The sequence below is a fragment of the Leopardus geoffroyi genome, chromosome C3, assembly GCF_018350155.1.
Source record: "Leopardus geoffroyi isolate Oge1 chromosome C3, O.geoffroyi_Oge1_pat1.0, whole genome shotgun sequence".
In the NCBI taxonomy this organism is placed as follows: Eukaryota; Metazoa; Chordata; class Mammalia; order Carnivora; family Felidae; genus Leopardus; species Leopardus geoffroyi.
Genome location: NC_059338.1, coordinates 1,306,109 through 1,331,465, shown reverse-complemented (window position 1 = coordinate 1,331,465; position 25,357 = coordinate 1,306,109). Strand labels below are relative to the sequence as shown.

The following is a 25,357-nucleotide window of genomic DNA, read 5'->3' as shown; positions in this document are numbered from 1 at the left end:
ATTTACTAAAAACCATTAAACTATATACTTGAGAGGCTTTAAAATTTTTCTTTAATGTTTATTTTTGAGAGAGAGAGAGAGAGAGAAAGAGCGAGAGAGACGGACAGAGCATGAGCGGGGGAGGGGCAGAGAGAGAGGCAGACACAGAATCCGAAGCAGGTTCGAGGCTCCGAGCTGTCAGCACAGAGCCCGACGCGGGGCTCAAACTCACGGACTGCAGGATCATGTCTTGAGCCGAAGTCGGACGCCCAACCCTGCACCTGCAGAGCCGCCCAGGTGCCCTGCACAAACACTTTTTGTTTTGATGAGTCCGATTTATCTTTTTTTCTTCTGTCATTTGTGTTTTGGAATCATATATAAGAAACCATTGCCTAACGAGATTCTAGACTTTGGCTATAATAAGATGAGACTGTGGGGGAGCTTGGGGGGAGGTAAAATATTTACGTGTGGGAGGGACGTGACTATTGGGGACCAGAGGGCGGACTCTGCTAGGGAGCCTCCTAGATGGCCCCACCTGGTGTTCATCCCTTTGTCAGTCCTTCAGCACCGCCCCCCGTATCACACAGGGGAGGCCTGTGTGACCAATAGGGTGTTGTAGAAATGACGATGTGTGGCTCCCGGGGCTCCTGCCTGGCCGTCTCCCTGAGACCTCTCACGCTGCCACGTTGTGGGGACGCGCAAACAGCCCCGTGGATAAGTCCACGCGGTGAGGACCCGAGGCCTCCTGCCAACAGCCAGCCTTCGGTCCGCCCGGTTCGTGTTAGTTAGCGGCTCACCGTCGGGTCGTCTCCGAGCCTGCAGAGGACCACAGCCCCGGCCGACATCTAGGCTACAGTCTCATGAGAAACCTCAAATCTGAAGCAGCCAGCTAAGGTACTCCTGAATTCCTGACCCACAGAAGTTCTGTGAAATAAGAAATGTTTCTTGTTGCATGAAGAAGAAGAAGAAGATGGAGGAGGAGGAGGAGAAGGAGGAGGAGGAGGAGGAGGAGAAAAAGAGGGGGGCCTGGTGGCTCAGTCCATTGAGCACCCAACTCTTGGTTTCAGCTCAGGTCATGATCTCACGGTTCATGAGTTCGAGCCCTGAGCTGGGCTCTGCGCTGACAGTGGGGAGCCTGCTTAGGATCCTCTCTCCCTCTCTCTGCCCCTCCCCCCACCTCTCTCTCTCAAAAGAAAGAAATAAACTTAAAAAAACATATAAAAGCCTCAAGGGCAAATCACATTGTGAGAGAAATCTGAAAGATGAGCTGATGTCTGTGCTGGAAACTCTTTTTTTTTTTTTTTCAACGTTTATTTATTTTGGGGACAGAGAGAGACAGAGCATGAACGGAGGAGGGGCAGAGAGAGAGGGAGACACAGAATCGGAAACAGGCTCCAGGCTCTGAGCCATCAGCCCAGAGCCCGACGCGGGGCTCGAACTCACGGACCGCGAGATCGTGACCTGGCTGAAGTCGGACGCTCAACCGACCGCGCCACCCAGGCGCCCCTGTGCTGGAAACTCTTTACAAACGGAAGGGTAAGAGGGGGACACGAGACGCTCACCAACCGTGTGCCTGCAGAGGGGACCAGGGCAGGGACAAGGGCGCTGCAGCCTGCGAGCCGGCCAGGGCCGGGGGTATGTGCTTCACACACACCGTCGGGCTGAGCAAAGGGCAGCGGGGTGAGGTGCGGGGTGTCCCCCCCTCCTCCCGAGAACGAGGCCTGACCGCACCTCCTGGAAACACAGGAGACCGGCGCGGGGCCGGTGCTGGCGCGGGGCCGGTGATTCGGCTCCGACTGACCGCTTGGCAGTCGCCCGCCCGGGGCCCGGCCAGCGGCGCAGTGGGAGGGAGGCGCGTCTTCACGGTCGGCGAGCTCCCTCCACACCCACGCCTAACCTGCTGCTGGAGTTGGTGCACACACGTGTGTGGCCACCCGTCGTCACCCGGGGGTCCGGTCACCGCCGCCTGGCGCGGGACGGCACACAGGCCGAGCGCACGGGGCGCGAGGACTCCCAGACGCTGTCCCGGCCCCTCCGGGGCTGCTTCCACAGAGACCCCAGAAAGCCCCCCTCAGCGACCCTGCCGACACCCTGCTCTGGGCCCAGTCCAACGCGATTCCCGCCCTGGCAGTGGAGAGGCTGGGTCTCCTGCGGCCTGGGAAGCAGGACGCGGAAGGGCTACGGACCCGGTTCTCTGCGTGGAAAGACCCACAGCTCTGTGGGGGGGGGGGGGGGGGGCGGGTCTGCCCCTAACCAGACTCCCGACGGGTCGGGGGTGGGAAGCCCTCTGCTGCAGCTAATTTGCGCCCCTCCTTAGCCACTTACTGTCAGGGGAGAGCGGGACGCGCCACCCCCCACCCCCCCACGACGTCCGCGGTCGGGCTTGGCACATCTGGGGACATCGCAGGGACCGGCACCTTGGCAGCGCAGCGCGTGTGGCTTAGCGTGATGCAGGAGTTCCTTCCAGGTCACCCAGCCGAGAGTGCGGGAGCCAGGATTCAAACCCAGCTTGTCTCACTGAGACTAGGCTTCAGGGCCGTAGGAACCTAGAGGCAATGATCAATTTTGCCCGGAGTGTGTCTGGAAAGTCTTCACCGAAATCATTTCTTTAATGTTTTTTTTTTTTATTTATTTATTCTGACAGAGAGTGAGAGAGCAAGCTGGGGAAGGAGCAGAGAGAGAGAGAGAGAGAGAGAGAGAGAAAGAGAATCCCAGGCAGGCTCCCACTGTCAGCGCAGAGCCCAACGCGGGGCTCGAATTCTCGACCCACGAGATCATGACCTGAGCCCAAGTCGGGCGCTTCTCCAACTGAGCCCCCCGGCGCCCCGTCACTGGAATGATTCAACAGGCCACAGGCACACAGGAAGCCAGCGGCTCTCCAGCCCCTCCTGGGCTCCAGGCGCTGTACTCGGCTTACTGGTCCCAGTCAGGGCTCCGTCTCACAGGCGAGGAGATCGGCCCCCAGAGCCACGGTTCGGAGCCGTGCGTGTCGCTCCCGCTAAATCAGAGGTGCCCAGGAGGCACCACTGCGGCCCAACCCCTTCTCACATCCACCGAGGACACAGCTGCGTATACTGACCGGGTTCAGAACCACTTTGCACAACCAAGGAAAACCAGTTGTGACAGTCCTCGTCTGACGAGGGGCTTGGTGCTGGTGACTCCCGCCCTCGGCCAGGACCTGTCCTCCCTGCATTTCCACCCCTTCTCCTCCGAGAAACCTTCCTGGGTCACTCCCACCATGCATGGCCACCCCACGAACGCTTGTTACCTTCTCTTCATCTGTAACTACATGTGATTTTTTTTTTTTTTTTTTTTTTTTTTAGAAAACTTTAAATGTTTATTTATTTTTGAGAAAGAGAGAGACAGAGCACCAGCAGGGGAGGGGTAGTGAGGGAGGGACACATAGAATCCGAAGCAGGCTCCAGGCTCCGAGCTGTCCGCACAGAGCCCGACGCGGGGCTCGAACTCAGGAACCGTGAGATCATGACCTGAGCTGAAGTCGGACGCTCGACCGACCGAGCCACCCAGGCGCCCCTGTAACCACCCGTGTTAAGTGTGTGACTCCCCTCACAAGGCCTATAGGGCAAATTATGCCTTAACCACTTCCAGGATTCTGGAGGTGAATCTCTTTCATCAGTATCACCTTTATTAGTATTACTTTGTTTTTATTTGTATTTATTTTTTTAAGGAAGCTCTGTGCCCAGTGTGGGGCTTGAACTCACAACCTGGAGATCAGGACTCGCCTGCTCTACCGACCCAGCCAGCCTGGCGCCCCGCCTTTATTGGCTGTTACTCACAAGCCTCTTTTCTCGGGAAAGCGGTGGGCCTGCTGTGTCGTCCATCCTCAGGGATTCGGGAGCCTCTCCCCAACCTTCCGCGCGGATCCTTGATCCACGTTCCTCCTGAGGCTGTCACCCACACGTGCCTCCCAGGATGTCCTAGGATGAATAATCGCCAACAGCCTGGAGGAGGCCAGTCGCCCTCTACAAGTATGGTTGCAATGGCCTCACTTCCTGTATCATGTGACACGCCCAGAGTCGTCACGTGACCCACCTCCTCCTCCCCCCCCCCCCCCCTTTATGCCGGAACTAAACCCGCAGGGTTGATCGGGTGTCCAGCCACCGCCAGGACCTGCATCCCTGTTTGTATTTAGGGGACCCTCTGTCCTCCCGAGGCCCGGGAACCCTGCAGTGCCGTCACCTGGTGATGGAGCGCTCGACTCCTCCCCGAGAGGTGAGTGAGCCACGGCTCCCAGCCGGGTCCTGTCGCTCTGCTTCTGGAATCCTGGCCATCCGGAGGCTGGAGTTCAGTGGATGATAGTCTCCTCAAATCCAGGCCATCGTGGCTCTTTGACGGAGGGGCAGATGGAGGGGGGGTGGGGTCCAGGGAGAAGCGGGAGGGAAGAGGGGCGGAGAAGGGTCCTGGTCGGGGTGGGCAGAGGGCACGGTGGGAGGGCAGCACCCGGGTGTCTCTGGGTCCTGTGCCATCGCCATCAGAGGCAGGTGGGAGCCAGGCTGTGGGCCCCCCCGCCCACGGGAGAGTAGCTGAGGGGTGGAGAGCGGCCTTCCAGCCGGTCCTCATTCTGTCCTCAGGAGCGCCCCGAGCCCCCGGGCCGGAGAGGCGTCTTGGCTGCCAGGCTCGTGGGCCTGCTTTTCCTTCAGGCGGTGCCGTGGGCCTCAGGTGAGTGAGTCACGAGAGGGGCGTCGGTCCTGAGGAGGCTCCCCCTGCCCGACGGTCCTGTGGGCGCCTTCTGGCACGCTGCCGTGTCAGGGGCGATCGGCAAACCTTCTGAGTGACTGAGACCAGCCTCGCGGGGGCAGAACAGCGAGAGGAGTTTTGAAATGAGTGTCCGTTTCGTCCGGCCAGGTGAGTCCCTTCTCCCTGGCCTCCCTCAGCCCCGGCCTCTGCTTCTGCTCCTCCCTCCCAGGTGCCCGCCCCTGCAGCCCTAAAAGCTTTGGCTACAGCTCGGTGGTCTGTGTCTGCAATGCCACGTACTGTGACTCTCTCGACCCCCTGACCCTGCCCGCCCCCGGCACCTTCAGCCGATTCGAGAGCACGCGCAGCGGGCGCCGGATGGAGCTGAGTCTGGGGCCCGTCCGGGCCAACCGCACGGGCACAGGTGACCGCTGCGTGCCTCATCCCCAGGGCAGGCTGGGACGCTCCCGGAGCTAAGTCATGCCAGCAGCTCACCGGCCCCTCCTCCCTGTGCGCTCACCGCCCCCCCCCCCCCCGTTTCCTGTGTATCCGCAGGGCTGCTACTGACCCTGCAGCCAGATCAGAAGTTCCAGAAAGTGAAGGGATTTGGAGGGGCCATGACGGACGCCGCTGCCCTCAACATCCTTGCCCTGTCACCCCCTGCCCGGAATTCGCTACTCAAATCCTATTTCTCTGAAGAAGGTGAGGACGAGGGGGACAGGATGACACAGTGCGATTGACACTCTGACCTTCCCGTGACCCTGACTTCCACCCCTCCCTGATGTTTGGGTCCTTCCTACCTTTCCCTGGGTGTTAGCTCAGAGGACCTGTGTTCCACCCAGGGGCCTGGCTCCACAGACCCCAGCCGGGACCCCAGGCTCCCTTTGGCCCGCCACAGACACAGTCTAGGACAGGCAGGTGGTAGGCGGGTCCCACATTCTCCTGCTGACTCAGACGCTCGTGTCTCGGCCTTCCTCTTCTGCAGGAATCGAGTACAACATCATCCGGGTACCCATGGCCAGCTGTGACTTCTCCATCCGCACCTACACCTACGATGACAGCCCTGACGACTTCCAGTTGCGTGACTTCATCCTCCCCGAGGAAGATGTCAAGCTCAAGGTGGGCACTCGGCCCCGGTGGAAGTGGATGCCTGCTGGGTGAGAAGCCTCAGGCTAGAGGAGTCTGCAGGGGGACACAGAGCCCGCCCCCTGCTCTCGGTTCTGTCCCGGGGGTGGGGGGTGGGGGCTGGCGGGACAGGGCAGGGGCCGATGGCTCGGCTTGACCCACTGGTCGGGCCGGTCTGCCCATGTTCCAGCTCTGGGTGTCTCTGTCCTCACCTCCACGGTCTCTAGATACCCCTGATTCACCAGGCCCTGGAGCTGGCCCCACGCCCTGTGTCACTCTTCGCCAGTCCCTGGACGTCCCCCACTTGGCTGAAGACCAACGGGGCAGTGAACGGGAAGGGGTCACTCAAGGGGCAGCCGGGAGATCTCTACCACCAGACCTGGGCCAGATACTTTGTTAAGTAAGGCCGCACCCCCTCCCTTGCCGTGGACCCGGGTCACCCCCAGATCCGACTCCTCAGGCTACCTTTCTACCTGCTGGGCCTTTCACACTCTGCCTGTCAGTTTTCCCCGCCTCACCGGGCCTCCTATTCCCCAGGGTCCTGGTCCCCCTCTCTCGTCCAGGGCCACTCACGCCCTTTTCCCCGTCAGGTTCCTGGACGCTTACGCGGAGCACAAGTTACGGTTCTGGGCAGTGACGGCGGAGAACGAGCCTTCTGCAGGGCTGTTCAGCGGGTACCCCTTCCAGTGCCTGGGCTTCACCCCTGAACACCAGCGAGACTTCATCGCCCGGGACCTGGGTCCCACCCTCGCCAACAGTACGCACCGCGACGTCCGTCTGCTCATATTGGACGACCAGCGCTTGCTGCTGCCTCGCTGGGCCCAGGTGGTAAGGCCCAGGGCCTCCGGGGCAGCCCGGCGACCCCCAGATCTAGCCTCCGGGTGACCGGCTCCCACGCTGTCTTCCCTGCCTCAGCCCTTGATTCCTAGAACTCCCTGGGCTGGAGCCAGGCGCCCAGGCGGACCCCGGGGGGTGCTCAGGGGTCATAACCTCCTCTGCGTCTCCAGGGCCCCAGAGGTCCCCGTGGTTTGTCACTTTAACCCCTCTAGTTGCCTGCAGCCCACTGCCCGTTTCTCAGGTCCCCAGGGCTGCTTCCGGAACCCTCCACGCAGGGCCCGGTTTTAGCAGCCCCTTCCCCATACAGGTGCTGGCGGACCCAGAGGCGGCTAAGTACGTTCATGGCATTGCTGTGCATTGGTACCTGGACTTCCTGGCTCCTGCAAAGGCCACCCTAGGGGAGACACACCGCCTGTTCCCCGACACCATGCTCTTCGCCTCGGAGGCCTGCGTGGGCTCCAAGTTCTGGGAGCAGAGCGTGCGACTGGGCTCCTGGGACCGAGGGATGCAGTACAGCCACAGCATCATCACGGTGAGCCCCCAGGCCCCTCCTGCCAGGCAGGCGCAGACCTCCCTCAGCTCACCGCAGGAGGGCCTGTTCTCCAACTCACCGGGCTGACTCGCTCTTCGGGGCGTCATCATCCCTGCCTCCCCCTCATGGGCTCGCACATCCCACCACCGCTTTCCTCGAGTGCTGGCCTCTCTGGCTGTCACGTGCCTCTGCTTCCTTGCCTCGTCCTCGCCGCCCCGCCCTCCTTGGGTGTTAGAGGCGCAGAGCACCCCCCACGGGGCCGGGGCGCCGCCAGCCTGCCTTCCTCGACCCTTAACTACGTTGTCTGAGGACCCCACGTGGGGGCTGTCTCTGCCCTGCTCCTCCCGCAGAACCTTCTCTACCATGTGGTCGGCTGGACAGACTGGAACCTCGCTCTGAACCCCGAAGGGGGACCCAACTGGGTGCGTAACTTTGTCGACAGCCCCATCATCGTAGACATCACCAAAGACACGTTTTACAAACAGCCCATGTTCTATCACCTTGGCCACTTCAGGTGAGTGGAGGGCGGGCGCCCCGCCTCCTCGCCAGGCCGGTCTCCTGCACGGCCGGAGGCTCCTGTCGCCCCCCCCCCCCGCCACCGTGAGGGAACAGGAAGATGTTCAGGGTGGGAGCTTGGGAGAGGCGCCCCTGTGCCTGTTACACCATCCAGGCAGGAAGTGACTAGGCGGTGGTGGGCGAGCCCCGCATGCCGGACGCTGGGGACAGGACGTGAGGGCAGGGCCTGCCCGGCAGGATAGAGCTGCGGTCTGAAGGTGGGGCAGAGCTTCGGCAAGGGTGCTGCCCTTGGGGGAGTGGGCCCGGGCCCGGGGAGGCGAGGCTGGGGTCCCGGACCACGCCCGTTCTCCCCCTACTCCCCCAGCAAGTTCATTCCGGAGGGCTCGCAGAGAGTGGGGCTGTTGGCCAGCGAGAAGAACGGCTTGGACACGGTGGCGCTGACGCGCCCCGACGGCTCTGCGGTCCTGGTCGTGCTAAACCGGTGAGAGCGGCAGGGCCCAGGAGCGGGCTGAAGCCTGGGCGGTGGCCTCAGCAGGACCCAGCACTCAGCTTCTCCCTTGCTTCCCCAGCTCCCCGAAGGACGTGCCCCTCACCATCGAGGACCCTGCCGTGGGCTTCATGGAGACGCTGTCCCCCGGCTACTCCATTCACACATACCTGTGGCGTCGCCAGTGATGGGGCAGATACCCAAGCAGCGCCTGGGGTCGGCAGGGGCATTAAAGGGACAGAGTCAGCTCACACGCTGTCTGTGGCTACAGAGGGTATACGAGGGCCAGGGCGAGCTTAGGTGACGTAAGCCCAGGGGCCGTGGTTTGCGTGACTCACTCTCCCCCTGGTGGGTGCCAGGGCCTGGAGGCCCCTAAAGGGAGCACAGGGAAGCCCCGGCGGCCCCGCCCCCCCGCCTGTGAGTGTGTGCTATGTGCTGGCTCCCGTGGAAACTGGGCCCGGGCCCAGGGTGAGCTCACTGTCTGTATGGACGCAAGCTGGGGGCGGGGGAGGCCGAGGAAAGGGAGATCAGAGAAGCTGGGCCCCAAACGGGCGTGTGGGGGAGGGGGGGGGACTGTGTCTTTCGTGGGCCGTGCGGAAGCAGTCACGGAGTCAGGGCACAGGCAGCCGAGAAGCCAGGCACTGGTGGGGGGCGGGGGGGGCTCAGGCACCCGATGGCCGCCCCCCCACCAGCCAGCAGCTCCTGGAAAGATGACGGTCCCTTAAGAAAGAGAATATGCGACTGCAGCCCGCGTGGACAGCTTTATTATGGGAGTGGCGCCCGTTTTCCAGCCGCACCAACAACGGAGAAGCAGAGGAGCCTCTGGAATGTGTGAGAGTAGAAAAGTCCGTCCCGGGAGCGCGAGGCGGGGTCACTCGTCTTCCTCCTCGTCGGCCATGCTCAGGGACCGCGTGCCGGGGGCCCGGGCGGGTGCCGCCCGCTGGATAGAGACGATGCCGCTGAGCAAGGCGTAGCCCGCCATGGCCGCCAGCCCCGCCAGCACGGACAGCACCTGGTTCCGGCGCCGGTACGGCTCCTCCTCGGCCTCGGGGCCCGCTGGCGTCTGGCGTGGAGGCGGCACCTCCGCTGAGGAGCGAGGCAGGAAGGGGGGGGGGTTGGTTCCCGTGTCCCCCCCCCCCCCCCCCCCCGCCCCTGCCAGCGCCCGGCCCGCAGCCGCCTGCCGCTCACCTCCATCCCAGGGGAAGTAGAGGCTGAGGATGTGCGCGCAGTAGGCGCAGAGGTTGTGCAGCCCCCGCAGGTGGGCCTGCAGCCTCCCGCTGGGCAGCCTGGCCTGCAGCAGCGGCGCCAAGTAGCCAAAGACAAAGGCGTCCAGCGAGGCGGGGCTGGAGGGGAGAGAGAAGGGCTGCAGGGGAGAGCCCGGGGCCGGGGGCGGGGCCCTGGGGGACGCCCCGTCCTGGACCCACCCGGGTCCTGGACCCACCCGGAGCGGGGAGGGCTCCCCAGGTGGGGCCGGCCGGCCCTGAATGGGACTCTATCCCAGGGCTGCATAAAGGGCACATTGAGAGCCCCGCGGCCCCTCCTGCGCCTGGCGGCCCTCCCGCCTCACACACAGCCCCACTGTCATCGGGCCCGGCCGTCCCGAGCACCTCCTGCACAGCGCCCGGGCCACCCCGGGCCCCGCAGCGACGTCTGAATCTGCCTCTCGCCCCCCACCACCCCAGACCACCTAGTTTCCCCGGAGGCAGACTCACGCGTCCCCGAAGAAGAATTTCTGAGAGCCCAGGCGCTGGGAGAGCAGGGTCAGGCATTCCCGAGCCTCCTGGTACAGCTGCAGAGAGGACACCGGGCGGGCTCGCGGCTGCGGGGACCCCGGGCACCCCCCCGCCACCGCCGTCCCCGACCGTCCTCTTCGGGGCTCCGCTCACACCGCGGCCCCGGCCCCAGACGCACCTCCTTCTCCAGCTCTTCCTCATTCTCGGGCCTGTGCTCCCCGCACAGCAGCTGCAGCCGCTCCATGAACTGCCGCTGCATGCGGCCAGGAAGGAAGAAGTTCAGGGGAAAGGGCATGGCCTCAGCGTACCACTTCCGGGTCACCTCCACATAGTTCTTGGTGTCCACCCAAAAAGTATGGATCTGGGTGGGGGGGGGGGGGCGGGCAGGAGGGACGAAGCAGGTCTGAGCCGGTGCACCTGCCTAACTTCGGGCGGGCTCCCCGTCGCGTGCGTGTGCGCCCCCCCCCCCCCCTTCCTGGCCATGAACGTCGGGAGGTTCGGGCACACTCACCAGCACCGGGAGAAGCTTCTCCTCCAGCAGAGACATGAAGGCCAAGGTGTCTGCCCCTTGTCGGGCCGACAGATCGTAATCGGCGTTGTACTTCTGTGGAGGAGATGACCATGAGGGGGACGCTGGGAGGCTCCAGGGGCCCTTCCCCAAGGAGGGAGGCATCCTGTCCGGCACCACCCTCACCGGCCCCTGCGTGTAGCAGAGGGACGCCAGGCAGCTTTTCCCGCCGAGGCCCCCTCGCCTGGGCCCATCCAGTAGCCTGTTGCTGTTGGCGGAGAGCCTGGGCCTTGGAGCCTGCTGGCCATCAAGGTCGGGCGCCCGCTGGGGGGAGAGGAAGGCCCCAGCCGCAAACCAGGAGCGGCTCCTGGAGTCTCCACGGAAAGCTGGAAGCATGCCTGCTGACGGCAACTTTCTAACAGGAACTTCCCAGTCCGGGCACCACAGGGCTGGCGCAGTGGAGCTCAGATGCAGTGTGGGCCTCAGCCCAGGCCTCAGGAACCAGGGCCCCCCTGGCTGGTTCTCTCAATGCCCAGGTCTTGGCTATTTGTTCCATTTCATTCCACGGCCCCGGTGCCACCACCACACGTTGTACCCGCGCCCCATGTCTCAGCCTGCCACACCTCAGCAACCCTCTCTGCACATCCTGAGTGAGGTTTGTCCCCACATGACCTCTGGAGCCTGATCCTTAAAAAAACAACAAAAAAAGTCTCTCTGAGCCTCAGTTTCTCCCCTGCAGAACGGGGTAACAGCCCTCTCTCAATGTGGCCGTGTTAGGAAAAAACCCTGCAGACTGGAAAAACTGCTCATACATAAGGAAACAGGGCGGTGGCCCAGGCCCTACCAGGAACTTTGGCTTCTCCCTGGACCCCCTCTCTCCATGCCTCCCAGCTCCTTCACCTTTGGGAAAACACAAGAGGCTCCTACATCTGCCAAGTGTTCCCACGAAAGTTAGATGAGCCCTCGGAAAGCATCCCGGCTAAACCCCTAGTTTTATAAAGAAAGGGCTTACAGCTCTGAGAGGTGAAGCAGCTTGCCCGAGGTCACACAGCCAAGGACAGGATGAAGGACAGTCAAGATATCCCCATTCCTCTCGTAATACTCTCTCAACTTCCCCACCCTGGCTCTACGCCTTGTCCATCCTGAGCCCCATATCCAGCCCAACCTGGGCCCCGAGAAAAGGACAACGGCCCTGACACGTCCCTCTCCAGAGCCACCTTCGAGGGCCTCACCTGAGCCAAACGTGCTCTCCTGCCCTCCTTTCCCTTCTAGGTGTCATCAGCCCGTTTACCTCTCCTTCCCTGCCCAGCAGGCAGAAGGCCCTGTCCCTCCGGATACCTCCCCAGCGCCCCAGCTTAACGCCTGGCCGAGCGCTTACTGAATCCACACAGTGGGTCTGTCCCATCAGACCGTGGGCTCCTTGAAGTTGCGGGCCTCCTGCTTCTGGCTCGGCACAAATGACAAACGTGTGATGCGTTGACATGACAACTACTCTCACCGGCAGCCCTCCTACCCAAGCCACCTACCTCTTTTCGAAGATGGGTGATGATCTTGTGTGGCACCGAGATGACCTCGCCGTGACTGGTCCGAAGGGCAGGCAGAGTCCCTGACATGGAGAGAAAAGGACAGCCACAGACCCTGAGCTGCCTATCCATGTGTATTTACACCACATTCCTGTCTGTCTCCTGCTCCTCCCCTTCCTCACCCCCCAGGGACACTGGGTACCTGAAGGGCTCCGCCAGGGGTTGGTGATCTTGTACACCTTGAGTGGGGCACCAGTAAATCTGGCATAGGTCTGCAGGGAAGGAAGCAGAAGGCAGAGAGGCCCCCACAGGGGAATCAGGAAGAGCAAAAACGGGCTCCTGGGTGGCTCAGTCGGTTGGGCGTCCGACTCTTGATTTTCGGCTCAGGTCGTGATCTCACGGTCGGTGAGTTCGAGCCCTGTGTTGGGCTCTGCACTGACAGTGAGTGCGGAGCCTGCTTGGGATTCTCTCTCTCCCTCTCTCTGCCCCTCCCCTGCTTGCATACGTGCGATCTCTCTCTCAAAATAAATAAACGAAAGAAAAAAAGAAAAAATATTTATTGAACCCTTTTTGTGCTGTGCTTGGTACTTGCCTCACAAAGAGGTGGACGTTATGGTTTCCATTTCACAACGGGTAACGCAGGGCTCAGGGGGGGTTGTGAACCGGTCTCTAATACTAGGTCTGCCAGCAAAAGCCTTCCCTCTCCTGCCATCTACCTGATGTACAAACATCCTCATAAGTTCTTCCTACCCAGGATATCCCTTTTCCTGGAAGCACTGATCGTGCCCTTCTGAGGGAGTCTCTGTGGCCTGCTCCTACTTAAACCTTGGCACCTCAACTTATTACTTTTATTTGCTAACACGTTTGCCTTTCGGTAAACAACTACAGGGGAGGAACGAAGTCTTACTCATCTTTGCAAGCCAAGGTGTGGTATCTGGGAGAGGCCTGATAACATGCTTATTAAATGAAAGAGTGAGTGAATAAAGTGAACGAACTGACTCCAAAGCTCTTTCCACAGAGCCTGGCGGGAGGCCTTTTGGTTCAATAAATGAACTCAGTAATGCTGTGTAGTGAGGAGGAGGTGGAGGTGGTGGAGGGGGAGGGGGAGGGGGAGGGGGAGCGGGAGGGGGAGGAAAGGGAGGCTGAGAAGACAGGAATGCCACGCCTGAGAACCCTCAGATCGCCGAGGCTCAGTAAACCTCCGGATGAAGAAACAGCCCTCAGAGACCAGGGAGGGATAGCCCCAAGGTCACACAGCCAGTAAATGGATGAGCAAGGACTAAAACCCACTTCCTGAACCCCCGACCAGGCCTCTTTCTATGGCTGCGCAAAACCTAGGCTGTTAAGCCACAGGGCACTGAGCCTACGTCGGCCAGGCTCAGTCTTTGATTGCCTCAGTTTCCCCCAGTGAGCCCGTGCTGAGGCGCCCTGGTCAAATCCGGACGATCGGCTAGTTCGGCTCCCTCCCCAGTCCTCCAGGGCGCAACAGAGGGCGACGGCGCCACCCCTCACCAGCACGGCCAGGCTGTCCAGGTCCACTGACGGCAGCCCCCAGCCCCCCGACCAGCAGAACAGCTCCATGGGCGCCGCCATCTTGCCCGCCCTCTGTCCCGGAAGCACCTCCCCCCCCGCGCTTCCGCCCGCCCGCCGCGCGGCCCCGCCCCCCAGGCCCGCCCCTCGCACCGCCCGAGGCGCGGGCCGAGGGGAGGCCGCAGGCGAGGCGAGGCGAGGCGAGGCGAAGCGGGGCGGGGCGGGGCGAGGCGAAGCGGGGCGGGGCGGGGCGGGGCCGCGGGCTTTGGGGGAGGGCGGCCGCCGCCGGCTCCAGAGGCGGCTCCCGAAGTGGGGGAGGGTTCTCGGCCGGGCCCTCTTGGCGGAGGCTGGGCGCCCTGGCCGCGGGGAGCCCCGGACCCCCGAGGGCGCGGCGGGTCCCGGCCCAGCGGGTGTTGTGCGTCCGGTCGGGCTCTGGGGGCTCTCGCAAATCTGCACGCGGCTCGGGCTGCGCCAGGGCCCCGCGGGGCTCGGCCCGGAGCGGGGGCCGCGGGGGGGTCCCCCGCGCCGCATGTTTTCCACAGCGCGTTATGTTTGGAGCGGGCCCCGCGCCGCCTGTCGCCATGGAAACAAAACAGGGGCGGCGGCGGCCGGAGCCGGGTCGGGCTGGGGCCGGGGAGGGGGGAGGGGTGGGGCTCGCGCGCCGTTGCCGTGGTAACGGGAACCGAGGCGCCCCTGCGCTTCATCCGGGTCACGGCCTGCCGGCCAGTACCCGCTGTGTTCCGGGTCTGGCCGCGGCCCCTGGCCTGTCCCCTGCTTTACTCCTGTCCCCGGAGGCCCTTTCCTCCTTCCTGATTCCTCCCTCCAAGCACTTCGCTGACCACTGTGTTAGACGCGCCCTCCGCTTCCCATCAGACGCTTCTAAGTTTTCCTAGGAGCGAGTCACGTGTCAGGGGACCCCCCACCCTAATGAGGGGCACTCGCTTCTCCAGAGCAGCAAAGTTCATGCCATGCGGGCATCCCCTGGGCACGATAGCAAGCTACTTTCCGCCACTCCCTTGGCACCCTTGCATGCCAGCTGGGGAATAATGCCCACTGTCTGGCGCTGCCCCTGCCAGGGGCTCCTGCCTTCCCCAACTGCGACTTACAGGAAACGGTAGCATTCAGTAGTGGCCCCCAGCAGCGAGACGCCGGGAGGGAGGGAGGGAGGGAGGGAGGGAGGCACCTGGGACGGAGGACCGTTAGGGAGAGGCAGGAGGCAGGGAGGCCTCCAGACTCTTCCCCAGTGCTCCTGGTTCCCAGAGCTGGGGATGCCTCCAGGCTGATTGGCAGCTCTTTGTTTCAGCCCCCCCTCACTCGCCTGCTGGCCCCCCCCCCTTCAACTCCCCCTTCCAGTCCCTCCGCCCCCCGCTCCTGCTCTCTCCGCCTAGCCTTGTCCCCTCCCAGCCGCCTGCCTGCCAGGGGTAGTGAGCCAGCTGAGCGGCATGGAGACGCAGGAACTTCGGGGGGCCCTGGCTCTTCTCCTCCTCTGCACTTTCGCATGTGCCAGTCAGGACCTGCAGGGTAAGCCCGTCTCCATCCTCTTAGACCCCTTCTCTGCCTCCTCTCCTTTGGCCCCCAGCCTAGTAGCAGGAAACATGTGGGCAAGGGGAGAGTCCTGAAATTGAGCCGGATGGAAGATTGATGAAATCATGGCCATGGGGGTAGGAGTGAACAGCAGAGGGTACTGGGTGAGTGGGAAGTGGCCAAGGTCAGCACGAGGCCAGGGCAGAGGACTCAGGAGCTGGATGCTAGGGCTGCCTGGCTGGGTTGGTGTCTGAGCATCCACAGGCATTCCAGGCTCTGGGAGAGCAGTGCAAAGGTGGGCTTCTTCACCCCCCACCCCCAGCCAGGGCTCCTGGCTGCCCTGGGACATGGGGGGTGGGGTGGGGACCCAGAGGTCTGGGCTCTCCCGGAGGTCTGGCTGTGGGATGGGCCTGTGGGTGTGGGAGAGGTAGCTGGAGCAGATGACACAGGCACAGATTCATTACTGGCTGGAAGGGAAACCACAGATTGGCCAGGACACAGGAGGCACAGGAGCCCGGTCCTACATTCCCGAGGGGGAGAGGCAGACAGGAGGGTTGGAGCCCTCAGTGGGCAGCTCTTCTCATCCAAAGTGAGTGTGCTGAGCCCCCAGGATGGGAGGAGGGGCATCTGGGTGTGGAAGCAGCCAAACGCAGCAGCGTAAAGAGAAACTGCTTTTCCAGCTCTGTGCTGTGGGCACCAGGTGCTACTTCTGCCTGGGATCAGCACGGTGGCTCCCTTGCGCCACCTGGTGGGGGCATCTCAAGGTTGCCGGGCGCCGTTTCTGTATTTGCAAGAGAGCCTCAGGCCCGCGGGCTCCCAGACCCGGTGGGGAGGCACTACTGAGGGAAAAAGGAAGGAAGGCACGATGCCCTGTCTTCCCAGAGCAGCAAGGGTTGAGTTTCAAGAAGGTGACTAATACTGCCTGGTGGCGGGCGTGGAGGTAGTGATGAAGGGTGCTCCACCCCCGAGGGCTCGGGGGAAGGGCAGGCCTTAGCATTTGATCCCTTCACTGACCTTGATGATCCTTGCCTGCCAGTGATTGACCTGCTGACTGTGGGCGAGTCTCGGCAGATGACCGCTGTGGCAGAGAAGATCCGGACCGCCCTGCTCACTGCTGGGGACATCTACCTCTTGTCCACCTTCCGCCTGCCCCCCAAACAGGGTGGTGTGCTCTTTGGCCTCTACTCTCGGCAGGACAACACACGATGGCTGGAGGCCTCTGTTGTGGGCAAAATCAACAAAGGTGACTGCTGGGCATCTCCTTTCCTGCAGTGGTGCCCCTTGAGCACTTTCTCTCATCCCCACCCCTGCATCCCTCTTAGTTCTCCTTGGGCCCCATGGACCCATCAGGCTGTGCTCAGGCACCGGGGGTGGGGGGGTGCACCTGGTTCGGGGTGCTTGGAGGTGCCTCAGAAGGCCAGGTACCCAAACAGTAGAGTGAGGCCTAATGTTTGTATGGAGTGGATGTTGCACTTGGGGAGGGGAGGCCTGTCTCTGTGTCCTAGCAAGGGTGTAAAGCAGTCCAGCAGATCCCTGGCACGATTCAGTGGGTGCAAAACCAGCCGCCACCCTAGCAGGGGACAGAGCGATCTGATGCCACTGAAGAGTAAGAAAGTCTTGGTCTTTGAACCCGTTTGAAAAGCACGTGTCGTGGGCACCTGCCGTGTATGAGGTGTCGGGAGACGTTAGCTGAATGAGGACAATAGGTGTGTTACACGGAAGAGTTGACGCGAGGCTCGGCTGGGAGGCAGGGGATGGGGGACAGTCCCCTACTGACCTCCCCTCCTGGGCAGTGCTGGTGCGGTACCAGCGGGAGGACGGCAAGGTCCACGCCGTGAACCTGCAGCAGGCGGGCCTGGCCGACGGGCGCACGCACACGGCTCTCCTGCGACTCCGAGGTCCCTCCCGACCCAGCCTCGCCCTGCAGCTCTACGTGGACTGCAAACTGGGTGACCAGCACGCCGGGCTCCCAGGGCTGGCCCCCATTCCTCCAGCGGAGGTGGATGGGCTGGAGATTAGGACCGGACAGAAGGCTTATTTGAGGATGCAGGTGAGCGGGAAGGGAGGCCCCGGTGTTTCTGCGGAAACAGTTTGCCCCCGTGGGAGGAGTTAGCGGGTCCTCCCACCCTGCTCTGCTCCTGTCCCCCCAGGGCTTTGTGGAGTCTATGAAAATGATTCTGGGCGGGTCCATGGCCCGGGTGGGAGCCCTGAGTGAGTGTCCGTTCCAGGGGGACGAGTCCATCCACAGAGCAGGTAACACGCAGACTTCCGTTAGCTGACATTCCGGACCCCAGATCACATCCTGTGGTCTTTATTGACTTTCATCTCCTCGATTTCCCCCTTAACACTCATTCTTGGGCTTCTGACCCTCTTATCCCAATCTCCTTCGCCTCTGGGTCTGTGATCCCCAAATAACACAGCCATCCCGGGGAAGTGTGGGTCACAAAACTCTCCAGGTTCAGGCCACCACCACTCTCCCCCCCCACCCCCCCACCAACCAGGGTGGATGGGGAAAACAGCCATCCAGAAGACCGAAGCTCTGTGTGAGGGGTGGGAAAGTGAACTGCTTGGTCTCAGTGGCTAAGAGAAGGGTCTTGGGTCTTACAGTGGCGGCTGTCACCCATCAGCAGTTTCTCTGAGCATCATCCACCTGCCTGGTCTCCTTGACAGGGATGTTCAAAGGTTCTTGCTTAAATAAAACGCCCACATCTCGCAGATCGGTCCAAAAAAGGACTGTGGAAGCAGGAGCTCGGCGGGGGAGGGGCGTGTGGAAATGGAGTGGATTGGGGCCCTGGCCCTGCTCTGGGTCGCCTCTCACTCGGATCCCTTCTGCCCCTGCCAGGCCAGGACCGGAGGTGTGGGCTTTGACGGCCTGTGAGGCAGCCCTTCGCAGAGTCTCTCGCTCGGTGGGAGAGCTGGTGCTGCCCGCCCGTCACCTCTGCCCTCCTGCCATCCACCTGCCTGTCCTTATTCTAAGACTCCTCCAGGCCTTTGTTCCTGTCCCTCTTTTCCTTCCTCCTCCTGGCCCTCTTCACGACTCCGCCCTTGACTGTGTTTTCTCCTCTCCAGTGACCAGCGCGCTCCATTCCATCCTAGGTGAGTGGGCCACGAGGAGGTGGGAGGGGCCAGGGGCTATGGCCCGCCACCTCTTCGGCCAGGACAGGGTGGGACTTAAAAGGCGGGTGGGCGGTAGCGGCCGGAATTGGCTTCTGACCCTAAAGAGGGACCAGGGTGGTGGCCCGGCTCTGAGCCTCTCTGCACCCTGGGCTCTGACAGGGGAGCAGACCAAGGCGCTGGTCACCCAGCTCACCCTCTTCAACCAGATCCTGGTGGAGCTGCGGGATGACATCCGAGACCAGGTCTGAGCGCACCTGCACCAGGGAGGTGGTGCTGCTGGGGGAGGGGGGGAGCTGCCAGGAGCCGACTGCCCCCCCCCCCCCCGCCCTTCTGTCTGCCAGGTGAAGGAAATGTCCCTGATCCGAAACACCATCATGGAGTGTCAGGTGTGCGGTGAGTGGGGAGCGGGGCGGGCGCCAGGCGACCCCGTGCCCCCGGCCCCGCGGTGGCGGTCCCCCCCACCTCTGCGGGGCCGGAATGGCCGCCTCGGGGTGGCTCTGACCTCGCCTGCCCCCCAGGCTTCCACGAGCAGCGTTCGCACTGCAGCCCCAACCCCTGCTTCCGCGGCGTGGACTGCATGGAGGTGTACGAGTACCCCGGCTACCGCTGCGGGCCCTGCCCCCCCGGCCTGCAGGGAAATGGCACCCACTGCAGCGACATCAATGAGGTGGGGGCGGCCAGCTTGAAGGGGCACCGGCACTCGGGGTGAGGGAGGTGGGAGAGGCCCAAGGAGGTGGGGTGCCTGTCGGTCGGAAGCACGAGAGCCTGGGCTTTCTTTGGGACACCGGGAGACCGGAAAGGAAGCAAGACGGGAGGGGACAAAGTCTGCGGCCAAGACCGGAGGGCCATTGGGCGGCACAGGGCAGTCTGGGCCTAGCCGGGAGGCCCACAGGCAGAGGCGCCCGACCATCGTCCTCCGTTCCCCAGTGTGCCCACGCGGACCCTTGTTTTCCTGGCGTCAGCTGCATCAACACCATGCCCGGCTTCCGCTGTGAGGCCTGTCCCCAGGGCTACAAAGGCACGCGGGTGTCCGGTGTGGGTATTGACTACGCCCGCGCCAGCAAACAGGTCAGGTCGGGTAGAATGTGTAGACGAGGGGCGTCTGGGTGGCTAAGTTGGTTAAGCGTCCGACTTTGGCTCGGGGCACGATCTCATGGTTCGTGGGTTCGCGTCGGGCTCTGTGCTGACATCCTGGAGCCTGCTTTGGATTGCGTGTCTTCCTCTCTCTCTGTTCCTCACCAGCTAACACTCTGTGTCTCTCTCTCTCAAAAATATGTAACCGTTAAAAAAGTTTTTTTTAACTGAAAAAAAGGAACGCATAGACGAGGTCGTGGCCTTGCCGGGGCCTGGTCGGCCGTCCGGGTTGAACGTGGGTCCTGTGCTAACACCGGTTTGGGGTCTGGGCTTCGTGTCAGTGTCCACGGGTAGGGGCACGAGGAGATCCGTCATCGATCTGTCCCGTCAGGTCTGCCAGGACATCGACGAATGCAGTGACGGTAACAACGGTGGCTGCGACCCCAACTCTATCTGCACCAACACTGTGGTAAGCCGAGCGGCCCAACCGCGTCCGTAGCGGTGGGACAGTGCGCCTACACGCGTGAACACACCCACACCCCACGTCCTACTTCCTGCTTCCTTCCCTGGGGCACCACGCGCACACGCACCCCGCACCGGTTTGGAAGCCGGGTCCTGCTTCTCACCGTGACTGGCGAGCCCGGCTTTTCCGAGCGTCAGTCTATTCACCTGAAAAACAGGGTCGGCAGACGCCTCGAAAGGTTGTCAGGGGAACCCGAGGAAGTGACTGATGCGTGGCCTCGAGCAGGAGCAGGGAGTGAGGTCCCGCACCGCCCGCTGGGGCACCTGGCAGCCTGACCTCCTTCCTGAGTCACTGCTTCCCTCCTCTTAGGGTTCCTTCAAGTGTGGTCCCTGTCGCCTGGGCTTTGTGGGCAACCAGAGCCAGGGCTGTGTCCCCGCCCGCACCTGCCACAGCCCAGCCCACAGCCCCTGCCACGTCCACGCACACTGTCTCTTTGAACGCAACGGGGCCGTGTCCTGCTCGGTGAGCTAGGCCTGGGGCTTGGAAGGAAAAGGGAGAATCTGGAGAGAGGGGTAGGGCTGGTGACCCTGCTTAGGGCCTGGGTGGCGCCTGCGCAGGGGAGGGACATGGTCCTGGGCGCAGGTGCCGGTGGGTGAGAATAGAGGCTGAAGCAGGGAAAAGGGTGGGGTACGAGGAGATAGCGGGGACCCTCATTCCTACCCGCCCCGCCCCACTGCCCCAGTGTAACGTGGGCTGGGCCGGGAACGGGAACGTGTGTGGGACCGACACGGACATCGACGGCTACCCGGACCAGGCCCTGCCCTGCATGGACAACAACAAACATTGCAAGCAGGTGTGGGGCGGGTGGGCGGGCAGTGGGGGGGGGGGGGCGGGGGGCAGGCACCCTGGCTGGGGCAGGCCACAACCCATCCGGCCTCTCTCTCCTGCTCTTTAGGACAATTGCCTTTTGACCCCCAACTCTGGCCAGGAAGATGCTGATAACGATGGCGTGGGGGACCAGTGCGACGATGATGCCGATGGCGATGGGATCAAGAATGTCGAGGTGCCTTCTAGCCGTCCCACCCCTTCCAGTTCCTCTGCTCCCCACCTTGCCTTGCCCCATGACCCTGCCCCCCGTTGGCCCCTGGCAGCTCTACAGGAAGGGCCCCAGGACTGTTGGGGGGGGGCACACGCCCTGTGCCAGGGCAAGGTGGTCATGTGGAGGCTGGGCTAGCCGGCTGTCAGGATGGGGGTCAAGGGTGTGGGGGTGAGGAGGCCAGCAGTGGAGAGGAGGTCTGACCCTTTTTCTCCCACCCCAGGACAACTGCCGGCTCTTCCCCAACAAGGACCAGCAGAACTCAGATACAGATTCATTCGGGGATGCCTGTGACAACTGCCCCAACGTTCCCAACAATGACCAGAAGGACACGGATGGCAACGGGGAAGGGGATGCCTGTGACAACGACGTGGACGGGGACGGTGCAGGACGGGGCCGAGGGGGGTGGGGGCCTGTAAGAATTCGGATGCAGGTGGGCACAAGGGGCAGCTAGGAAGTCGGAGGCTGGCGGGGGGCAGGGGTCAATGGGAATGTGAGGAAGGGGGGCAGGGGGCGCAGGCAGGGGTCTTGAGCAGCCTTTCTCTGAGTGGGAGGTGAGCTCTGGGCTCTCACCCACGCAGAAGAGGATGCGACGTGTCCTAGTGACGGCTCTGTGCTATCCCCGTGTCTTATAGGTATCCCCAACGGACTGGACAATTGCCCTAAAGTCCCCAACCCCCTGCAGACAGACAGGGATGAGGACGGGGTGGGAGATGCGTGTGACAGCTGCCCTGAAATGAGCAATCCCACTCAGGTACAGCGGTGTGGGGTAGGGGTCGGAGGGTGGAGCCCCAGCCCTTCAGATAGGAAGTGGGCCAGCCATCCTCCAGTTACCAACAGATGCTGAGAACCGGCCCCTCTCCCGCAGACAGACGCAGACAGCGACCTGGTGGGGGATGTCTGTGACACCAACGAGGACAGGTAGGGTTGGCAGAGAGCTAGATGGCCACACAGGGCTTCCTCTCCTCTCCTCTAGCACATACTCAGTTTCCTCCGTGGTTTAGCCTTGACTGTCCACCACTGTGGAGCAGGAGGTCTGCCCTGCACCCCTGCTGTGGGACTTTCCCTCACCTGGCTGACGGCAGGGGGTGTGGCCGAATGGAGGGTACACCCCAGACCTCACGCCGAAGAGCGGGGATGGATGTGGGACTTTTAGAGCCTTTATCTGGTGCCTGTTCTGGGCAGCGACGGGGATGGACATCAGGACACCAAGGACAACTGCCCACAGCTGCCAAACAGCTCCCAGCTGGACTCCGACAACGACGGCCTTGGAGATGAGTGTGACGGGGACGATGACAACGATGGGATCCCAGATTATGTGCCTCCTGGTCCCGACAACTGTCGCCTGGTTCCCAATCCCAATCAGAAGGACTCAGATGGTAAGGCCGGGGCCCCACAGAAGGTTGGCCCGGTGTGGGCCCTGCCCAGGGAGGGGTGGCAGCGCGGCCTCGGGGCCGCGGCCAGGCCTTCCCAAGTGCCTGGCCTCACTCTGCGCAGGCAATGGCGTTGGTGACGTGTGTGAGGATGACTTTGACAATGATGCGGTGGTTGACCCCCTGGACGTGTGTCCCGAAAGTGCGGAGGTGACCCTCACGGATTTTCGGGCCTATCAGACGGTTGTCCTGGATCCTGAGGGTGATGCCCAGATTGACCCAAACTGGGTGGTGCTCAACCAGGTACTAGGGCACCGGGTTGGGCAGGTGCTGTCAGACCAGACTGCCAGGTGGGGGCTGGCAGGGGCGGGGGGGGGGGGGGGGGGAGGGGCGGTCAGAGCACTGGCTCAGGGCTTCCTTCCTTCCTGCCACGACCAGGGCATGGAAATCGTTCAGACCATGAACAGTGACCCCGGCCTGGCCGTTGGTATGTAAGGGACACCCAGCTCAATAAGTTCCAAGTGGAGAAATCCCACAGGGGCGGACGGAGGGGGGCTGAGCTGGCCACATGTACAGCTGGCGTCCCATCCCACCCCTGGCCCACAGTGGGCCACCGGTAGCTCTGCCGGCCCTGACCTTGACCCCGCCCACCCCCAGGATACACAGCCTTCAACGGTGTGGACTTCGAAGGCACCTTCCACGTGAACACGGTCACAGATGACGACTACGCAGGCTTTCTCTTCAGCTATCAGGACAGCGGCCGCTTCTACGTGGTCATGTGGAAGCAGACGGAGCAGACGTATTGGCAGGCCACCCCTTTCCGGGCGGTGGCTCAGCCCGGGCTGCAGCTCAAGGTCTCGCCACTGCCCAGACCCGCCACCTCCTTGGGCCCTTCCCCAGACTCCCCACCCCCCACGTGAGTGGGAACCCTCTTTCCCAGGTATCTGGCCTGGAGGTTGGCTCCCGGGGTCAGGGGGTGGGGGGCCCTCCAGATGGTTCTCCCGCCCACCTTGACTTCCTCTGCCACCTGCACTTACCAGCCTGTGGTTCGGGGGCCTGTGGCTAACGCACTGTCCTCTCCGATACCCTCCAGGCAGTGACATCCGTGTCTGGCCCAGGTGAACATCTCCGGAATGCCCTGTGGCATACCGGCCACACCCCCGATCAGGTGCGACTGCTGTGGACTGACCCCCGGAACGTGGGCTGGCGGGACAAGACCTCCTACCGCTGGCAGCTACTGCACCGGCCTCAAGTCGGCTACATTCGGTGAGGGGAGCGCTGAGCCCTCCTGCCGGACCCCAGGCCCCGCCTTTCCTTCACCTTTAGCCGAGACCCACCGGACTGCCCCTCCACTGCGTTCCTCGGTGCCCGGTGCCCTGGGCCAGGACTGGGCCGCTGCTCTCTCTTCCCTCTCACCACAGACGTACCGTCTCAGCCCCGCTCTCCTCGTCCTCAGCCAGCCGGGGCTCTGGTGCGGGTGCTGCGGAAGGAAGACCTGTAGGCAGCGTTGGGCGAGTCCTTCCTTTTCCGTGCTCCGTTTTCCCCTCCGTGAAATGGGGCGATCTTGGGAGCCTCTAGGCCGCAGGCCAGTCTGTGGAGAGGCCCATCACTTCCAGCCCCTTCCGTGCTCCATCCCAGAAGCTGCCCCATCAAAGTGTCTGACCTGGAGGGGGTCGTCATTTGCAGAAGAGTAAACCGAGGCCCAGATGGCACATCTCTTAGTAGCGGAGCTAAGGCTTCTGGGTTCAGTGCCGTGTGCACAACTGCGCATCTCCTAGTCGGTGGGGATGACAGGGAAGGGACAGCCAATGGCAAGAGCCCAGGGTCCCGGGACTCGGGTTGGTTCCCCTTTAAGGTGCCTGGGGCTGCAGGGTGCCAGGGCAGGGGATGAGGGAGGGTGGACTAGAGCCTGGGAAGCGGGTGACTTCACCCCCCAGCCCATTGTGCTCATTGTCATGACAACCCAATCCTCGCTTGGAATGCGGCTGGTGCTTTGAGATGCAAAGGGGGCGGACAAAGAGGCAGGGGCCCCAGGCCTGAGAAAAGCACCCCCGTCCCTCCCCTTTCCTTCCTCCCTCTCCCTCCTTCCGTTCTCTCTCAGGCCCGGTGAGCTCGAGGGGGGTTGGGGATGAGCAGGGCCCGGGCTTGATGGCCCAGTGCCCGCTGGGCACCCTCGCACCAACGGACACCCCTCTCCCGGACAGGGTGAAGCTCTATGAGGGCCCTCAGCTGGTGGCAGACTCCGGGGTGATCATTGACACGGCCATGCGAGGGGGGCGCCTTGGCGTATTCTGCTTCTCCCAAGAAAACATCATTTGGTCCAATCTCCAGTATCGATGCAATGGTGAGGCTGAAGATGTGGATCAGCCTGACCTTCCGACCCTTGTCCCTCCTGGGAGGGTCCCATCCTCTGACCCTAGTGACTCCTCCCTCCTCAGACACCGTGCCCGAGGACTTCGAGCCATTCCGGAGGCAGCTGCTCCAGGGAAGAGCGTGAAGAGGCGGCCGCCGGATTCAGAACCCTGGTCTTTGCCCCTTTGGCCTTGGGGTCCGTCCTGGAGACCCTCGGGTCTAATCTGCAGCCGCTCAGCCAAACACAGACCCTCCTCCGGCACCCACGGGAGTTCAGTCCCGGAGGGGTGGTGACCCCACCGTTCAGGAGATGGGAAGTTTTCAGGGGGTATTTCTCAGGCACTAACCCCAGGAAAGAGAACACATTGCCATAAAGTTCCAGTGGTTTTCCACACTAGTTGGTGTTGCTTATTTTAGGGATTTTCCGGGGTAATGTGGGGAGCAGGAGGGAAGCCGAGGGGTGAGGAGGAGGGCTGGTAGGATGAGAGTTCGAGATCTAGGGGAGGTTGGGGGCCTGGTGGAGGAAGAACGGTGCTGGACTGAGGTAGGTGAAGGATGAGGGGCTGGTCCGAAAATGGCTTAGATGCTCCCAGCCCCACTTACTCACGGTGGCTGCGGCGACACTCCAGTGGATCTGAGGCGGTCCGGGTCGAGAGCCAGGAGGGCTGGAGCCGGCCCGCTCGGGGTGAGGGGGGGCCGGGGGGCCGGGGGGGCCGGAGGCCGGGACGAGTGCAATATTGGCGGGGGAAAGAACAACACTGCACCGCGTCCCGTCCCTCCCGCCCGCCCGGGGCCCGGGACCCCGCTCCGCACCGCTTGCAGCCGGACCAGCCCCAGAACCGGGGTCGCGCCGGGGAGTTTGGTCCACTTCGGAAGCCAGAGACTCGGCGCCC

At 62.8% G+C, this 25,357-nt stretch overlaps 3 protein-coding genes across 8 annotated transcripts; 2 read left to right on the top strand and 1 right to left on the bottom strand.

Moving 5' to 3' along the window:
* Window positions 1-4,049: 4,049 nt before the first annotated feature.
* Window positions 4,050-8,917, top strand: GBA (glucosylceramidase beta). 4 transcript variants are annotated; one of them, XM_045454339.1, is made up of 11 exons: window positions 4,050-4,212; window positions 4,572-4,659; window positions 4,907-5,098; window positions 5,230-5,376; window positions 5,660-5,793; window positions 6,027-6,199; window positions 6,390-6,627; window positions 6,944-7,168; window positions 7,519-7,682; window positions 8,049-8,165; window positions 8,254-8,422. In XM_045454339.1, the coding sequence occupies exons 1-11, from the start codon at window positions 4,186-4,188 to the stop codon at window positions 8,357-8,359; spliced, it is 1,611 nt and encodes a 536-aa protein (XP_045310295.1). In that variant the 5' UTR covers window positions 4,050-4,185; the 3' UTR covers window positions 8,360-8,422. The 4 variants fall into 4 exon arrangements, with proteins under 4 accessions (XP_045310295.1, XP_045310294.1, XP_045310296.1 ...); XM_045454338.1 differs by having other exon boundaries at window positions 4,066-4,212; window positions 8,234-8,917; XM_045454340.1 differs by lacking the exon at window positions 4,572-4,659 and having other exon boundaries at window positions 4,096-4,212; window positions 8,234-8,917.
* Window positions 8,914-23,703, bottom strand: MTX1 (metaxin 1). The gene is made up of 9 exons (XM_045454354.1): window positions 23,540-23,703; window positions 16,004-16,208; window positions 12,138-12,207; window positions 11,939-12,018; window positions 10,416-10,508; window positions 10,083-10,265; window positions 9,884-9,960; window positions 9,360-9,514; window positions 8,914-9,257 (listed from the first exon to the last, which is right to left on the bottom strand). Exons 5-9 carry the CDS (start codon window positions 10,449-10,451, stop codon window positions 9,043-9,045), a joined length of 666 nt encoding a protein of 221 aa, XP_045310310.1. The 5' UTR covers window positions 10,452-10,508; window positions 11,939-12,018; window positions 12,138-12,207; window positions 16,004-16,208; window positions 23,540-23,703; the 3' UTR covers window positions 8,914-9,042.
* THBS3 (thrombospondin 3) lies at window positions 14,109-24,858 on the top strand. Of its 3 annotated transcripts, none has more exons than XM_045454325.1 (23): window positions 14,109-14,986; window positions 16,026-16,232; window positions 16,783-17,039; window positions 17,140-17,242; window positions 18,059-18,085; window positions 18,266-18,348; window positions 18,448-18,499; window positions 18,625-18,773; window positions 19,034-19,174; window positions 19,572-19,649; window positions 20,013-20,165; window positions 20,386-20,496; window positions 20,599-20,706; window positions 20,963-21,122; window positions 21,375-21,493; window positions 21,608-21,660; window positions 21,925-22,118; window positions 22,237-22,415; window positions 22,551-22,599; window positions 22,770-22,966; window positions 23,206-23,378; window positions 24,317-24,456; window positions 24,551-24,858. In XM_045454325.1, exons 1-23 carry the CDS (start codon window positions 14,908-14,910, stop codon window positions 24,607-24,609), a joined length of 2,871 nt encoding a protein of 956 aa, XP_045310281.1. In that variant the 5' UTR covers window positions 14,109-14,907; the 3' UTR covers window positions 24,610-24,858. The 3 variants fall into 3 exon arrangements, with proteins under 3 accessions (XP_045310281.1, XP_045310284.1, XP_045310282.1); XM_045454328.1 differs by lacking the exon at window positions 14,109-14,986 and adding an exon at window positions 15,554-15,578; XM_045454326.1 differs by lacking the exon at window positions 14,109-14,986 and adding an exon at window positions 15,767-15,897.
* The last annotated feature ends 499 nt before the right edge of the window (window positions 24,859-25,357 follow it).

Excerpts from the sequence above, each read along its gene's own strand:
- MTX1 (XM_045454354.1), bottom strand. The coding sequence starts at position 10,451 with ATGTCTCTGCTGGAGGAGAAGCTTCTCCCGGTGCTG. Across the intron at positions 10,266-10,415 it reads AGAAGCTTCTCCCGGTGCTG|ATCCATACTTTTTGGGTGGA; the intron begins GTGAGTGTGCCC and ends CCCCCCACCCAG. Across the intron at positions 9,258-9,359 it reads CTACTTCCCCTGGGATGGAG|CGGAGGTGCCGCCTCCACGC; the intron begins GTGAGCGGCAGG and ends CTCGCTCCTCAG.
- GBA (XM_045454338.1), top strand. The coding sequence starts at position 4,186 with ATGGAGCGCTCGACTCCTCCCCGAGAG. Across the intron at positions 4,660-4,906 it reads GGCGGTGCCGTGGGCCTCAG|GTGCCCGCCCCTGCAGCCCT; the intron begins GTGAGTGAGTCA and ends CCTCCCTCCCAG. Across the intron at positions 6,200-6,389 it reads TGGGCCAGATACTTTGTTAA|GTTCCTGGACGCTTACGCGG; the intron begins GTAAGGCCGCAC and ends TTTCCCCGTCAG.
- THBS3 (XM_045454325.1), top strand. The coding sequence starts at position 14,908 with ATGGAGACGCAGGAACTTCGGGGGGCCCTGGCTCTTCTCCTCCTCTGC. Across the intron at positions 17,040-17,139 it reads AGGCTTATTTGAGGATGCAG|GGCTTTGTGGAGTCTATGAA; the intron begins GTGAGCGGGAAG and ends CTGTCCCCCCAG. Across the intron at positions 21,123-21,374 it reads CAACGACGTGGACGGGGACG|GTATCCCCAACGGACTGGAC; the intron begins GTGCAGGACGGG and ends CGTGTCTTATAG.